The sequence below is a fragment of the Entelurus aequoreus genome, linkage group LG08, assembly GCF_033978785.1.
Source record: "Entelurus aequoreus isolate RoL-2023_Sb linkage group LG08, RoL_Eaeq_v1.1, whole genome shotgun sequence".
Taxonomy (NCBI): domain Eukaryota; kingdom Metazoa; phylum Chordata; class Actinopteri; order Syngnathiformes; family Syngnathidae; genus Entelurus; species Entelurus aequoreus.
The window spans coordinates 41,454,607-41,470,344 of NC_084738.1; the positions used below are offsets into that span (position 1 = coordinate 41,454,607).

A 15,738-nucleotide genomic window follows, 5' to 3' on the forward strand; every position below is an offset into this window, starting at 1 on the left:
AGTTACGACTTTGTTCGGTGATTTTATTCGGAAAATCGATCGTCCCGGAAAGGTTTTGTGCATGTGGTGTCATGATAATATTGACTATGGATCACGAGGTTTCAAAGCTTTGGAAGTACATGCGAAACGCCAAAAACATATGAAACAACTTGAAGCAAGGAAAACAAACTTTTCACTAGCTGGTACTTTTGGATGTCAACCGAAAGTGAGCAAACCTTACGGACTTCATCCTTTGTTTACATCGACAACTGCCGTAGACAGGAAAGATCCACCCAAACAACCCACTTCCGTTGCAGACAGGGTTGTTAATAATGAGGTAAGCTAAAAAATATTTGCTTGCGAAATACGCATGTTTGTTTTAAATATTAACCAATTATTGCTTTGCGAAATATAAATGGGTTTTTCTAAAAATAAAAAGCCGTGTGAAAATATATTATGAAATTACAGAAATTCAAAGAGTCACATTATTGATTCCAGTTAACAATTTATTTGAAATAAATTTGCATATAATACTATTTTGTAATATTAAGTTCTAATGTAGTCTCTTGAAACTATTGTCAGTGGTGTAACAATCTTGAAGGTAAATATTTTCACACTTGTTTCATGCAATATGTCTGTCCTCACATTATTATTATTTCCTATTTTCAAATATGAGTAAACAATATACATTATACATTGACAATATTTTGTAATGTTAAAGGACCACTGCTTTTTGGGGGGAAATTTTGTCTATCATTCACAATTCTTACGTAATACAAGGACACTTATGCCTTTCTTTTCTTTATGCATTCTAACTCGAAGAAAATGCTAGCAAAGGTCAGCCCACAATGGAGGAAATGGGATTCGCTCTATTACGCCTATACAGTGCTCAAAAAAACACCCAAAATACTTTTTTTTAATACATGTAAGTACATACTGTGCGTCCGGAAAGTTTTCACAGCGCTTCACTTTTTCCACATTTTGTTATTCCAAAATGGAATAAATTCATTTTGAAAATTAATTTTCTTCTCAACGTTCTACGCACAAAACCCCATAAAGACAGTGTGAAAAAAATATTTTTTGAGATTTGTGCACATTTGTTAAAAATAAAAAACTAAGAAATCCCATCTACATAAGTATTCACAGCCTTTGCCATGAAGCTCCAAAGTGAGATCAGGTGCATCCTGTTTTGACAGATCATCCACAGTTTAATTGGAGTCCACCTGTGGTAAATTCAGTTGATTGGACATGATTTTGAAAGGCATACACCTGTCTATAAATAAGGTCCCGCATTTGCATGGCAGAGCACAAACCAAGAATGAAGTCAAAGTTGTTTGTAGACGTCCGAGACAGGCTTGTCTCGAGGCACACATCTGGAGAAAGATGCATAAACATATCTGCTGCCATTAAGGTCCCAATGAGCACAGTGGCCTCCATCATCTGTAATTGGAAGAAGTTTGGAACCCCCACCAGGACTTTTCCTAGTGGTGGCTGGCCATCTAAACTGAGCAATGGGGGAGAAGGGCCCAAGCCAGGGAGGTGACCAAGAACCCGATGGTCACTTTGTCAGAGCTACAGCATTCCTCTGTGGAGAGAGGAGAACCTTACAGAAGGACAACCATCTCTGCAGCAATCCACCAGTCAAGCCTGTATGGTGAAGTGGCCAGATGGGAGTCATTTTTTAGTATAAAGTTTGCCAAAATGCACCTGAAGAACTCTCAGACCATGAACAACAAAATTATATGGTCTGATGAACTTTTTGGCGTAAAGGCCAGGCATCATGTTTGTAGGAAACCAGGCACCGCTCATCACCAGGCCAATACCATCCCTACAGTGAAGCATGGTGGTGGCAGCATCATGCTGTGGGGATGTTTTTCAGTGACAGAAACTGGGAGACTCATCAGGATAGGGGGAAAGATGGATGCAGCAATGTACAGAAACATCCTGCATGAAAACCTGCTCCAGAGCGCTCTTGAACTCAGACTGGGGCGACGGTTCATTTTTGAGCAGGACAACAACCCTAAGCACTCAGCCAAGATATCAAAGGAATGACTTCATGATAACTAAATGTAAATGTCCTGGAGTGGCTCAGTTGGAGCACAGATTTTAATCCCATTAAACATATCTGGGGAGATCTGAAAATGGCTGTGTACCTACGTTTCCTATTCAAGCTGATGGAGCTAGAGAGGTGAAAAGGAAAGAGTGAAACTGCCCAAAGATAGCTGTGCATTGTATTAAAAAAGACTTGAGGCTGTAATTGCTGCCAAAGGTGCATCAACAAACTATTGAGCAAAAGGTGTGAATACTTGTGTACATATAATTTCTTAGTTTTTTGTTTTTAAAATAAAATACTGTCATCATAGGGTATTGTGTGTAGAACCTTCAGGACAAAAATGTATTTATTCAATTTTGGAATAAGATGACAAAATGTGGAAAATGTGAAGCACTGTGAATACTTTCCGGATGCACTGTATGTAATATAGTAACAGGCACATTCATAATACCATGTAATATTTAAATATTTTGCTCATTTTAAGCATACAGCGGCACAAGCCTGAGATTGGTAGGTTGTGAGTTCAAACCCCGGTCAAGTCTTACCAAAGACTGTAAAAATGGGACCTATTACCTCCCTGCTTGGCACTTAGCATCAAGGGTTGTAATTGGGGGTTAAATCGCCAAAAATAATTTGCGGGTGCTGCCACCACTGCTGCTCACTGCTCCCCTCACCTCCCAGGGGGTGATCACGGGTGATGGGTCAAATGCAGAGAATAATTTCGCCACACCTAGTGTGTGTGACAATCATTGGTACGTTAACTTAATTAATTTCATTGATGCATCACGTTTGCTCTTCCCTTCAACAATAACGACATTTGCTAATCATGGCGTGCTTCATGAGCGATGACGACTACTTTGGGACAAATTATGATCCAGCACCTTACATTTTTCAGCCTACATATACGGAGGATGAGCTACAAGTTTTAGAAGCCAAGTGACAAGCAGATTGCGCCAGTAGCAGTATTGCTAAGTGCTAACATGCTATAACCTAATTTAGAGTGTCCGCCCTGAGATCGGTAGGTCATATCAAAGACTATAAAATGGGACCCATTACCTCCCTGCTTGGCACTCAGCATCAAGGGTTGGGATTGGGGGTTAAATGGCCAAAATGATTCCCGAGCGTGGCCACCGCTGCTGCTCACTGCTCCCCTCACCTCCCAGGGGGTGATCAAGGGTGATGGGTCAAATGCAGAGGGTAATTTCACCACACCTAGTGTGTGTGTGAGACTATCAGTGGTACTTAAACTTTAACTTTAAAGAAGAAATATAAACTACGAACATAATAAACCAATCTCTTACTGTACAAATTCGGCTCTCACTGGAATGCTAACTGATGGGATGTTTGTATCTTCCTCTTTAGTAATAGAATGAACCATAATCCTCACACAGGTAAAAAACAAAAAAACAAACAAGCGCCTTTTCGAGTTTTTCTCGACTTCTCCGTGTCTAAGTTGAATGTTAAAGTTGACCAAGTTGTCAGTATACATTCTACTATACAAATCAGTCATTTATGATCTAGAATTAACTTTCACCAACTTAGAGGCGATTCATCAGCTCACCGACTCAATAGCTGTGTCAATAGCTGCATAAGCTAGTTATCGCTAAAATAGTTTGTCTGCTATAGTGCTTATAATAACCATATCGCTAATACTTGATTAATATCCAGGTCACGACATGTAAATGGAGTATTGTTGGCATTTTTTTGGATGTTTTTTTAGAGAGCTTTATGGGCGAAATAGATGACTCCCATCAGCTTCATTGTTAGCCACCTTGTACTTGCTGTACATTACAAATTATAATGCATATACATACAAATAAAAACACGTTTTCAATGTGTTCTTGTCTTACATATAGGGATTGTGAATGATAGGCAAAAAATAAAAAAGTGCAGTTCCCCTATAAAATCCACAGGCGTGGTGTATAACATTCTAAAAACTATCACTTCATGACATTTGTTGGCTCTTATTTGATAGTTTGGAGGAAACTTGAGCTCCTTTTTTGCTCGTTAAGGTTCTAGAAGGTAGACATAGATTTCACTTCACTCCTTCATGCTTTATTTCTAACGTGTCTTCCTGGAGTTGTCACTCTCTCTCAACTTGCTGTCAAAGCCTTCAGTTGAAGGAAGCTTTATTTAACAAGCTCTGCTGCTCTTGTTCCGCCGCTCAGCTTTGCAGTTATTTTATTTCAAGTGCTTTCGTGTTTTATTGGCTGCTCTGAAGATTTACACGAGTGCTTCAGACTTTCTTGAAGCTTTTTCCCTTCGGCTTCCGGGGAAGCGAGGAGGGAAGGAATCGTCTGCTTGCCTTTTTAGTCATGGGACTATATTAGGAAAAAGGAAAGAAACCCGCCGTTAAACGGATGCTGTCATCAGTCTGCTTATTTGCAAGCTTGCCTCTCAGTCAGTTGTTTAAAACTGTGGTAGGAGTGAGCCATGATGAGAATGTTCCCATGGCAACCATGCCACAGTCCTCTTGGCTATAGCGATGGCTGCTGGAACGCACACAAGGACACATGATTGTTGGTATAGATCATGTTAGAATCACATTTTTTGCTATTTTGGCATTTCACAGCCAATGAGATCTTGTCTTTGACGCTTCCTCACACCCACACTGGACTTTTGCTACCTCCACCCCTACACCCACCTCCGCTGTTCAAACCCTGCAGCTCTTCCTCATCCTTTTTCTTCTTTTTCTTCTTCCGTGCGTTGTATATTTACGTGATTGCAGCCTCCGGGCTAAAAATAGCTGCAGCACAGTCAGAAGTGTCACTTGTCTTTCTTAACATAAAAAAAGGAGCCTGCGAGCATCATTTTCTTTAAACGTCCGTGTTTTATTTTGCATTTCTTTTGCATACAATAGCAGAGGTCGTCAAGGGAGCGCTTTTCTTTATGCGGCGCATACATTACTGCCACACTGACCAAGAAAGGAAAAAGATAAGTTCTAATATGACAATAAAGTAATATGTGTGCATATGTTTTGATAGTCACCCCTTAGTTCTCATAATGCAGCTTTATTCTCATAGAATTACAACTTTTGGCAGTACTGCGTTATTCTTATATAGGAATAAAAAAATAAATACATCTTAAAACGGCAAGAATAACAAAAAAAATAAGATAAATGAGTCTTAATAGTCACCAACGATTAAGTTAGTCGTTCCTCGCCACATCGCGCTTCAAAGTTTGCGGCTTCACTACGTCGCAAATTTTCTTTTTCTTTTTTCTTTTAACATACTCTGTATTTTTGGCCTAAACTAAGCATTTCCAAGCATAAAAATGGCAAAGAACTAATAAAATCAAATCAATACAACAGTAGTATTGGCCAAAAGATGAGACCAAACCAATCAGAATCCTTAATTTGCCTTTACGAGTGTGAAGGTGAACATGTGGGTGTTATTTCGTGTCTAGAGGGCTTTCTTAATGTTAAATCGATTTAGATTTTTTTTGCTGGAGCTTTGAAAATATTTCATTTGTAATTGATAATTCCTACTTTGCAGAAATCATTTAACATGGTCAGGCCCGCAACTAATTACCTGATAAACAAAGGTGTCTGTATCTGTGTAAAATTATGTTTCTTCTAATAAGACAAAAATGGAAAATAAACTGTACGATAATAAAGTGCTACTTTTTTCACAGGAATTTAGCTTTTTTTTTTTTTTCAAAGCACTTATTGTTAAGATGCAACATTATCCTTCTAATATTAGCAATTGGCTGTTATAATATAAAAATCTGAATTGAAAGTCTAATAATGATGATAATAATAATAAATTACTGTTTTTCAGATAATTATTTTGACTTAAAATTGCTATTATAAAAAAAACATTATACATTAGCGTTCTTGTAAAAAGTATTGTCTCATACAATTTCAACTTTTTCCTTGTGATTTCGAATTCAGTCTCGTAGTTATTGTCGTAGCAGGCAAAGCAGGTTAATTTATTGAGCACATTTCGTATGCAAGGCAGTTCAAAGTCAAAAATCACAACAATGCAAAATAAAATCATAGATAAAAGTAAAGTCATTATTAAATAATACTGCATTTATTTAAATTAGAAGCAAAGAGTATAAATACAATAGTTTCACTTGTCATATGCAGCGCTAAATAGAAGTGTTTTCAGCCAGAAATTTTAACATTGTCAAAGTTAATACAGTAGTAGTGTTATCCCACTGTGGTCCTAATGTGTACAGTACAGTACAGTATTTTTAAAGTACTAGAAAGTAACATTTGTTTTGGCTTCAGGGCTCCCTCGGCTGTTATGACATGTAATTTACTTTCTAAAATTCCAAAGTTTATCCGAGTAAGTAGGACTGGGCGATACATCAAATATACTCGACATATCGCGGGTTTGTCTCTGTGCGATGTAGAAAATGACTATATCGTGAGTATTCGAGTATACATTCTCACGCAGTTGCTTTTAGCTGCGGGCATTACACTGCAGGCTTTTCTCAGTCTTTCTTGTCTCTTTCTCACAGAGACATAAAACAAGCGCACATTCTTACATACGTCATATACTGTCGCGCGTGTAACGTCATGCGCTCTCGCGGAGCAGAGAGGTAGCGGCATGGGTAAGGTTAGCTGTGGCAGGTGGTGCAAGCGGAGCCGTGCGAGTAGTAATACGAGAGAGAGAAGGTGCCAATCCGGTAACAAATGGAGGAAGAAGAATTAATTCCCAAGAAAAACAGCACGGGGTCCATCGTCTGGCGGTGGTTTGGCTTCAAGCGGGAATATGTTGAACAAAGAACCATAATATGTCAAGTATAAGGCAAAAGCGTTGCTACAAAAAATAGTCGCACTACTAATTTGTAGCATCATTTGAAAAGTCACCCGCTAGAGAATGAAGAGTGCTTGAAACTCCGCATGTCAATCAATCAATCAATCAATCAATGTTTATTTATATAGCCCTAAATCACAAAAGTCTCAAAGGGCTGCACAGCCACAACGACATCCTCGGTACAGAGCCCACATAAGGGACGTCGATGTGAATGACTATGAGAAACCTTGGAGAGGACCGCATATGTGGGTAACCCCTCCTCTAAGTACAGTCCTTAGTGGATCTAACACAATAGTGAGAGTCCAGTCCATAGTGGGGCCAGCAGGAGACCATCCCGAGCGGAGACAGGTCAGCAGTGCAGAGACGTCCCCAACCGATGCACAGGCGAGCGGTCCACCCCGGGTCCCAACTCTGGACAGCCAGCACTTCATCCATGGTCACCGGAACCGGAATAACCCGGCGAGGGGGCAGAGGAGAAAAGAAAACGGCAGATCAACTGGTCTAGAAAAAGGGGGTCTATTTAAAGGCTAGAGTATACAAATGACTTTTAAGATGGGACTTAAATGCTTCTACTGAGGTAGCATCTCTAACTGTTACTGGGAGGGCATTCCATAGTACTGGAGCCCGAATAGAAAACGCTTTATAGCCCGCAGACTTTTTTTGGGCTCTGGGAATCACTAATAAGCCGGAGTTCTTTGAACGCAGATTTCTTGTCGGGACATATGGTACAATACAGTCAGCAAGATAGGATGGAGCTAGACCGTGTAGTATTTTATACGTAAGTAGTAAAACCTTAAAGTCGCATCTTAAGTGCACAGGAAGCCAGTTTAGGTGAGCCAGTATAGGCGTAATATGATCAAACTTTCTTGTTCTTGTCAAGAGTCTAGCAGCCGCATTTTGTACCAACTGTAATCTTTTAATGCTAGACATAGGGTGACCCGGAAATAATATGAACGCATGAATAATAATCTCAGCGTCGCTAGTGGAAAAAATGGAACGCATTTTAGCGATATTACGGAGATGAAAGAAGGCCGTTTTAGTAACACCCTTAATGTGTGACTCAAACGAGAGAGTTGGGTCGAAGATAATACCCAGATTCTTTACCGAGTCGGCTTGTGTAATTGTTTGGTTGTCAAATGTTAAGGTGGTATTATTAAATAGGTGTCGGTGTTGAGCAGGACCGATAATCAGCATTTCCGTTTTCTTAGTGTTGAGTTGCAAAAAGTTAGCGGACATCCATTGTTTAATTTCATTAAGACACGCCTCCAGCTGACTACAATCCGGCGTGTTGGTCAGCTTTAGGGGCATGTAGAGTTGGGTGTCATCAGCATAACAGTGAAAGCTAACACCGTATATGTCAACATCTCGGCCAGTGCCACACCAACAAAATGCCCCTCTTCTCCGGGCATATCAGCACAACAGAGTCCAATAAGCACTCCTTAATAAACACTCCATCAGAAAACGCCTTACTTTTTTTGGTGATTTTGTGAGAAATGACGAAACTTGTCCTGACTGCTGAATCTCTGGGGCTGTCAAATATGGCAAAAAGTCCTTGTTGGGTTTGCAGTTTTACCATCAACGCATCAGCCTCCCTTGCGCACTCTTCATCAGACAGATTACGGTATTTTTCCTCGTGCTTCGTCGTGTAGTGGCGATTCAAATGATATTCTTTAAACACAGCAACCTGTGTACCACAAATTAAGCACACGGCTTTACCTTTAAATTCTGTAAAGAAATACTTGGCAGTCCATGGCTTGTTGAAAACACGGCATTCGTCATCAACTTTTCTTTTTTTAGCGTGAGCTAACATCTCGGGGGTAACTGGGCATCACTTGTCGCTGTGCACCTTCACTCACAGGTTACACACGGACATACGTCCATAAATAACAATTTTCAAAATAAAAGCAGCACAGTTGTATTGCACGCACGACATCGATGTTTTTTTAAATTTATTTTGTAATTTGTGATTGCCGCTGTTCACATTCACCCACAATCACACATGCGGATGCGTCCACACGGAAGTAATACAAATAACGCTTTTCAAAACAAAAGCAGCACCGTTGTATTGCACACTCGACATAGATACTTTTTAAAATGTATTTTGTAATTTATGATTGGCCTCACGCGGGCCGGACAGGGAAGCACAAAGGGCCGGATGTGGCCCGCGGGCCGCCAAATGCCCAGGTCTGGTTTAGGGGGAAAACGTTGTAATTTCATTCACAGTGTATGCATGCTAAGAGTCAAACATGGCTCTCCAACGCCCACTCCACAGTTTTCTTCCTCAGCATCACAGCTAGCTAGAGGCTGTAGCCGCCCACACGCACGCACGCACGCACGCACGCACGCACGCACGCACGCACGCACACATTCCTCTCTTCTGATAGCAATTTACATCCACAATGGAGCAAGTCAACGCACACACACACACACACGTTGTACATCACGTTTGCTTTGCAGCGTTCTTTAGCAGGAAAATGTCTCAAGAAAGGACGCTTCCTGATTTCTTTGCAGAGTCGTGCACCGCTTGTCGATGCCGGCACCTTGAACAGTTCAAATAGTACCCCTCTGAGTTGTTGCCATGGATACCAAACAATTAGCCGGGGTTTGAGAATAGAAACTGGAGAGCAGCCCGTGCAGGCTTTGGGAGGAAATCAGATGATGCTTTTCTCACGTTAGTCATTAAAGTCGAGGGCAAAGAAAGACCAAAATAGACGAAAGAGGAGGGAATTTGGATTGTTTTAGCTTTGGGGCAACCCTGCACAGAATTGTGTTAAAATAAATCTATACCACAATGAGCAGTTTGTAGAAAAGACCACAAATGATTGTTGTACAGTATATGATCATAAAAAAATAAGTGTTGTGTCAGCGCTGAACCACTTTTTATGTCATATTTTCATTTTACTGCCTCAAATCTAAGTGTTAAGTAACATTTAAAATATTGTTGACAATCCCCGAGCACTCTAGTACACGCCTTTCTAAAGGCAAAATAAATAATATTTTTCACCCAAAAAATGTCTGTCGCTTTAAATGCAGCATTACAATTGTGCTGTTCTGTTGTCTGTCCTCGTTCTTATTGCGAATGTTGTCCAACGCTGACTTGTCAACGACTTGCCTGTGCTCTCAACTTCTAACAACACCAACAATTGACCATGACTCTTAATATTGTGTTTTTAAAACTTGTCTTTTTGATGCATTTTCCGCTCAGACCAATCACGCAGGGCAAGTTTTGCCTCTGTGAGACAGTCAAGCATGGAAACTCCCCCAAATGCCACGCCGCAGTCCTTCAGGCAACCGGTGAGTACAGTAAACGTGCTGAAGTCGATATCAATGTGTTTTTTCTTTTCTTTTAACAGAATTCTAGTAATTAGACTTCCAAATTGCATGTGCATATGAGGGGTGTCACTATCCGATACTGATATCGGATAGCAGTCTAATATCGGCAAATACAAGTATCAGATGATAACTGCTTGGATCTAAGACAGGGGTTTCAAATGTACGGCCGGCCCGCGAACAGGTTTTATCCGGCCTGCATGATGAGTTTGCCAAGTATATAAATGAGCTGCTTTTTTTTCTTCTTTCGAACGAAAGAAACTGCTGTTCTAAATGTGTCCACTGGATGTCACAACAGCAATCTGTTAAGCAAGCAAACAGTTTATACCGGGGCCAAGCAAGAGCTACACAGTAAAGGGGGACTGTGGCTCTTCCTCCTCGACCCACATGAAACTTTAAAACCCTGCTGTTTTATGTCTTCTGCTTCGAACACATCGTCATTTGGCACCCTCGTTGCCCAAACACGAAAAGTGAACTTAAACCTTTTGAATAGTTTTTACCTCCGTTTCTTACAGTTTGTTGAGTTAGTTCTGGATTGGTACGTGGACATGACAAAAGAGGTATTTGATACATAGAAGAGTTTACATGTTGTGTTTTTGTTCAATCCCAGAAAGACTGTGATTTAAAGTTTGATCCTGGCTTTGTAGATACACTGAGACGAAGTCTAAGCTCATTGTGTTTTTGAAACTGCACCAATTTCCTCAGAATTTGAACAATTCTGAAGTGTTTTGTCCAGAGGATTATTTGTGATTTGTACGTTTTCAGAATGTGCTTGTTCTATTTTTGGCCAAAGTAAAACGAAGAAAACAACCTGAAGTTGTCTTTATTTTTAAGTTATCATGCCATGATTTTACCATTCCGACCCATTTGGGAATAGATTTTTCGCCATCATTATTCAGCAATTGAAAAATAAATGCTTAATTTCAGGTAAAAAAACGAACATTAATGTTAGTGTGAAATTTACTTATTGATATATTCATGGAGTGCTGGTCTTGTTGTGAATTTAGTTTTTGAGATGCTCTGTAATAACCTTAATAAACGACAACTACAAATAGGAGTTATACTTTATACTTTAGTCAACAAAATTTACTGTAATTTTAGTTGACTAAAACTAAATAAATTTAGATCACTAAAATATGAATAAAACTATAATACATTTTCGTCAAGACTCGTATGTGTACGTTGCAGCGTTTTTGCTTACATGTTACGTACATGGCGTAAGTTATTTACGTAAGTGAGTTGAAAAATAAAGCTAACGTAGATCCAGGCTGATGGCCGTGTCTCTACTTCACAGCCATTAAAAGATTAGAACCTTCTTAAATATATTACACTATATACATTCATTCATACATTATATTACTTTTATTTACTTTCACGTAAAAGAATCCCTACTATTTTTTTTCCAAGGTGTTGCAAATTATATATTATTTTGTAGTAGTAGTAGCGACTTCCGGTCAACTTCCTTTGTTTGCACTTTATAAAACTGCGCATGCAAGTGACGTCGAGGCCTCATTGGGGCCACATTGGGGCTTGTGCGCGTTTATACTGGAGACTGATGAATATCACATTTTACTTGCAGTGTAAACATTCAGCTGAAAAAATCTGATTTAATCCGCTTTGGCCTGCAGTGTAAACACAGTCTTAGAGCCATATGCTTAATGTAATTAATTATTGTGACCCTTACTAAAAAACAAATGACCACTTCAATTTAATTAAAGACTTTAGTCCATTCCAGACAGATAATAATAAATAGGTTAGTGTTTTTCACACCTACCAGTTGTTCTGAGTAATTACACTTGGTCTAGCCTTTTCTAACATTCCACACTACAAAATAGTACAAGTATGTATGATTTGTGCTGATATTGTATCGGAATAATATTGGTATCCGCCAATACTCAAGGCTCCAATATTAGTTTCATATCAGAAGTGAACAAGTTGTATCGGGTCACCCCTAATGCTTATAGCCGTCAAGATCTAAGCGTGCTATCTTTTATTTTATTTTAGTCACCTAGATGAAGTGTGTAAGGTCTATTTTAATCATTTTAGACTAGCAAGGTAGTTAAGACCTTAATATCGCTTTCCATCAAATTGGGCATACTTGCTCTTTTGTCCGGGTTTGTCTGTGTTGATGGGCTCATCTTGCTCACTCGTTTGAAGCCGGAATATTCTAACACTGGATATTTGGCTTTGCAATGATAATTTTTCCCTTCCTAATTTGTGTTACCTTGCGGTGCTTCACACCAGCGACTAGCGAGGCTCCTATGTCAGTGCGTCCTTAGTTAGTGGTGCCGCACCGATCCACCAAGACAAAGATTGTGGACGAATGACAAATAAATTCACTCCATTAATTTAATTCTGCTATTGAATAAACGCGTTCAGGTGCTGAGTGAACCCTCTTGCACCCTGTTTGAAAGCAAGAGATGAAGAAAACACACACACACGAACATGGCAATTTATCGATACCATTAAAGTTATCAAGTTAATTTACATTTATCGTTTGATTAATTGATTTATTGATCAGGCCTAGTTAGTTCAAACCCCGGCCGAGGCATGCCAAAGACTATGAAATTGGGACCCATTTCCACCCTGCTTGGCACTCAGCATCAAGGGTTGGAATTGGGGGTTAAATCACCAAAAATAATTCCCGGGCACGGCCACCGCTGCTGCTCACTGCTCCCCTCACCTCCTAGGGGGTGAACAAGGGGATGGGTCAAATGTAGAGGACACATTTCACCACACCTAGTGTGTGTATGACAATCCTTGGTACTTTAACTTTAACTTTACAGCATTGAAACATGCACACAGCAACTTCCTGTTCAGTGCAAAGTAAGCTTCAAAATAAAAGCATGTCCGTATTACCCCGGATTCTACCTCAGAAATACATTTTTAAAAAAGCATTAATTTATAAAAAAATTTTTTTTTTATTGCAAGCCATACAATATTTTTTGTCATTTAAAAAAATAAATAAAATAAAAAATACACAAATGGAAGAAAATGGTGTCAATGAACACTTCCTTTACGCTTATCACCCATTATTCTTGCGTCTTTGGGCAAAGTCACAAGTTAATGTGCAATAATAGCTGGTATCCATTTCAGCTTTGATTATGTTAACTGCTTATGTCGACAGCACAGAGTTTTATGTGTTACTGTGTGTCATTAGAGAGAATTGTACTCTTCTATGTGCATGCTACAATATGTGCAACAATCCACACAGACCATCTCTTTTTGATCCAGTTCCTCGTCGCAGTTATCAGTGTACCCTGTTTGTCAGCCAATAACTCATTGTTGTGTGGACTTTTTCTTCAGAGTTTTCTCAATCGGAAGCTAAAGGGCTCCATCAAAAGGGCCAAAAGTCAGCCCAAACTGGACCGGACCAGCAGCTTCAGACAAATGATCTTGCCTCGGTTTCGTAGCGCCGACCAAGAAAGGTTAGTTTTCCAGAATCTCTTCAAAATGTCTGAATTGGGGACGACGTGGCTCGGTTGGTAGAGCGACTTCAGTGTTCCTGGTTCAATCCCCACCTTCCGCCATCCGAGTCACGTCCATTGTGTCCTTGAGCAAGACACTTCACCTTTGCTCCTAATGGGTTGTGGTTAGGGCCTTGCATGGCAGCTCCCGCCACCAGTGTGTGAATGTGTGTGTGAATGGGTGATTTTGAAAATAATGTCAAAGTTCTTTGAGTACCTTGAAGGTAGAAAAACGCTATAAGAGTATAACTCATTTACCATTGTTTTGTGTTATTGTGGAATGCTGTGTGTTGTTACTGAGGGCCAATTGAGCACACAGCAATTTTCACTTCCCTGGATCATTTTGTGCGACAAGTGTTAAAATTTCAGCAATTGTTTCTTACTAAAACTGCTCACATATTATGTTTAATAGCATTCACTTCCTTTGGCTGTGATTGTTGTTGTTTTGCATTGGAAGGCAAGGTCATCTCTCAGAGGAATTTGTCCTTGCATTGTTGTCAGAATTTTATGCAGAACCATCAGAATCCAGTCACGGAGTGAAGACAACGAAAGCACAAAGAGGGGAGAAAAATTCTGCTGACGCTCCACTTCTCTCGCAGTCTCGGGAGAAGTACATACTAGACATTTTGGAGGCAGGTGTGGGTGTCCGGCATTGTTAAATGATAATTACAATGCAAGGGTATGGAGATGTTTAAAGAAAACACACGTTTAAACAGTTGCTGGTGTTGAAATGTGGAGGTGGTCAGGTCAAGAAGGGGTCCTGCTTACTTCCTGCCACAGTTTGTTACAGCCGCTCCTGACACACCACTGCCCCGACAGCTGCCTTCACAGCCGGCTTTCCGTGTCTGCCCACACAGGCGCGTTAATTTTCTCTGTGGAATTAAGTTGACAATGCCGTGTCCGACTTCACACTCTCGCTTTCCATCGCAGCTGTTGCAACGCGGCTGCCAAGCGCGCTTCATCTCCTGCCTCGACGTCGTCCAACTGACAGCATTAAATCTAGTGCCGAGTTACTGATCCTTAATTCCTGCATAATTAATTTCTCTTCAAAGCTGCTGCTTTAATTTGTCTATTCACTCCTTTTTCTATTCCCTTGTTTATGTTCAAAGACGACAACAAACGTATCAGGTTGTCAGCGTGGCACAACATCACATTCAGTTGAACACCGTATTATACGAACAATGTTGCTAGGCTATAGTTTGCGTGTCACTGTAAAAAAAACAATGCTCCCCATTTAAAATAGTCAATATATAACGTTATCTCCTAAAACCTTTTTATAAAGTTACATGGTCCATGTCATAAAATGTAACCTAATCATATATAGTGGTACCTCGGGATACAAGTTAAATTGGCTCTATGGAATGGATTTAAATACATTGATAACAGTACAATTTTGACATGTGACATGCCTTTTAAAAATTAAACCCTTTTTGATAAGAAATAGTGTCCAAAACAATACAATTTAATGTACTGCAAATTACTACAATAGTTTTATGAAGTAATGTAATGATAATGTACAGCAGTTACCTTGGAGAGTGGACTTTGTGTGTGTATGTGTACATGTGTATGTTTATGTGTATGTATATATATATGTATGTATATTTCTGGGGGTACGTTCTGGGCCTGCCTGTCGGGTGGGGGTCGGCGCCTTAGGCTACTGCATCCGGACTGCGTGTCTGGAGCTCCTGGGTCCCACCGTCCATCCCTTCCGGGTGCCCGTCTTGGTTGGGGCCTGCTGGGTCTGGTCCCTGCGTCTACTGTGGTAGCTTGGTGCTGCAGGGTATTCCGAGGTGCTGCAAGTCGGCCAGTTATTGGGGTAGCGACCTTGTGTGTCAGCATGTCTGTGATCTTCTTTTTTTTAATTTTTTTATAAATAGATTTAATTATTTATTTATTCTTATTTTTCAATATATTTTATTAATATTATTATTATTATGTATTTATTTATTTTATTTATTTATTTCCCCTACCTCGGGGGGGGACTCGGCGGGGCGGTTGCTGGTTGTTCCATCTCCATCGTTGGGGTCCCTGCGGGTGGGGTGGGTGGTTCCCGTGGCCCCGTGGCCCCGTGCTGGGTGGTCCTGTGGCGGCCGGCTTGGGTGGGGTGGCCGTGGGCTGGCCTCGCCGCGCTCTCCGGGGGTGG

General features: G+C 40.3%; 1 protein-coding gene across 3 annotated transcripts in view; it reads left to right on the forward strand.

Annotated features, from left to right (window-relative positions):
* The window catches only part of LOC133655898 (ras/Rap GTPase-activating protein SynGAP-like), a 72,920-nt gene that overhangs the window by 13,618 nt on the left and 43,564 nt on the right, over positions 1-15,738 (forward strand). For all 3 annotated transcript variants that reach the window (XM_062056503.1, XM_062056506.1, XM_062056507.1), the window contains 2 exons: positions 10,004-10,092; positions 13,435-13,556. In XM_062056503.1, the coding sequence (XP_061912487.1) occupies positions 10,004-10,092; positions 13,435-13,556 (211 nt within the window). The remainder of the gene's footprint in view (positions 1-10,003; positions 10,093-13,434; positions 13,557-15,738) is intronic.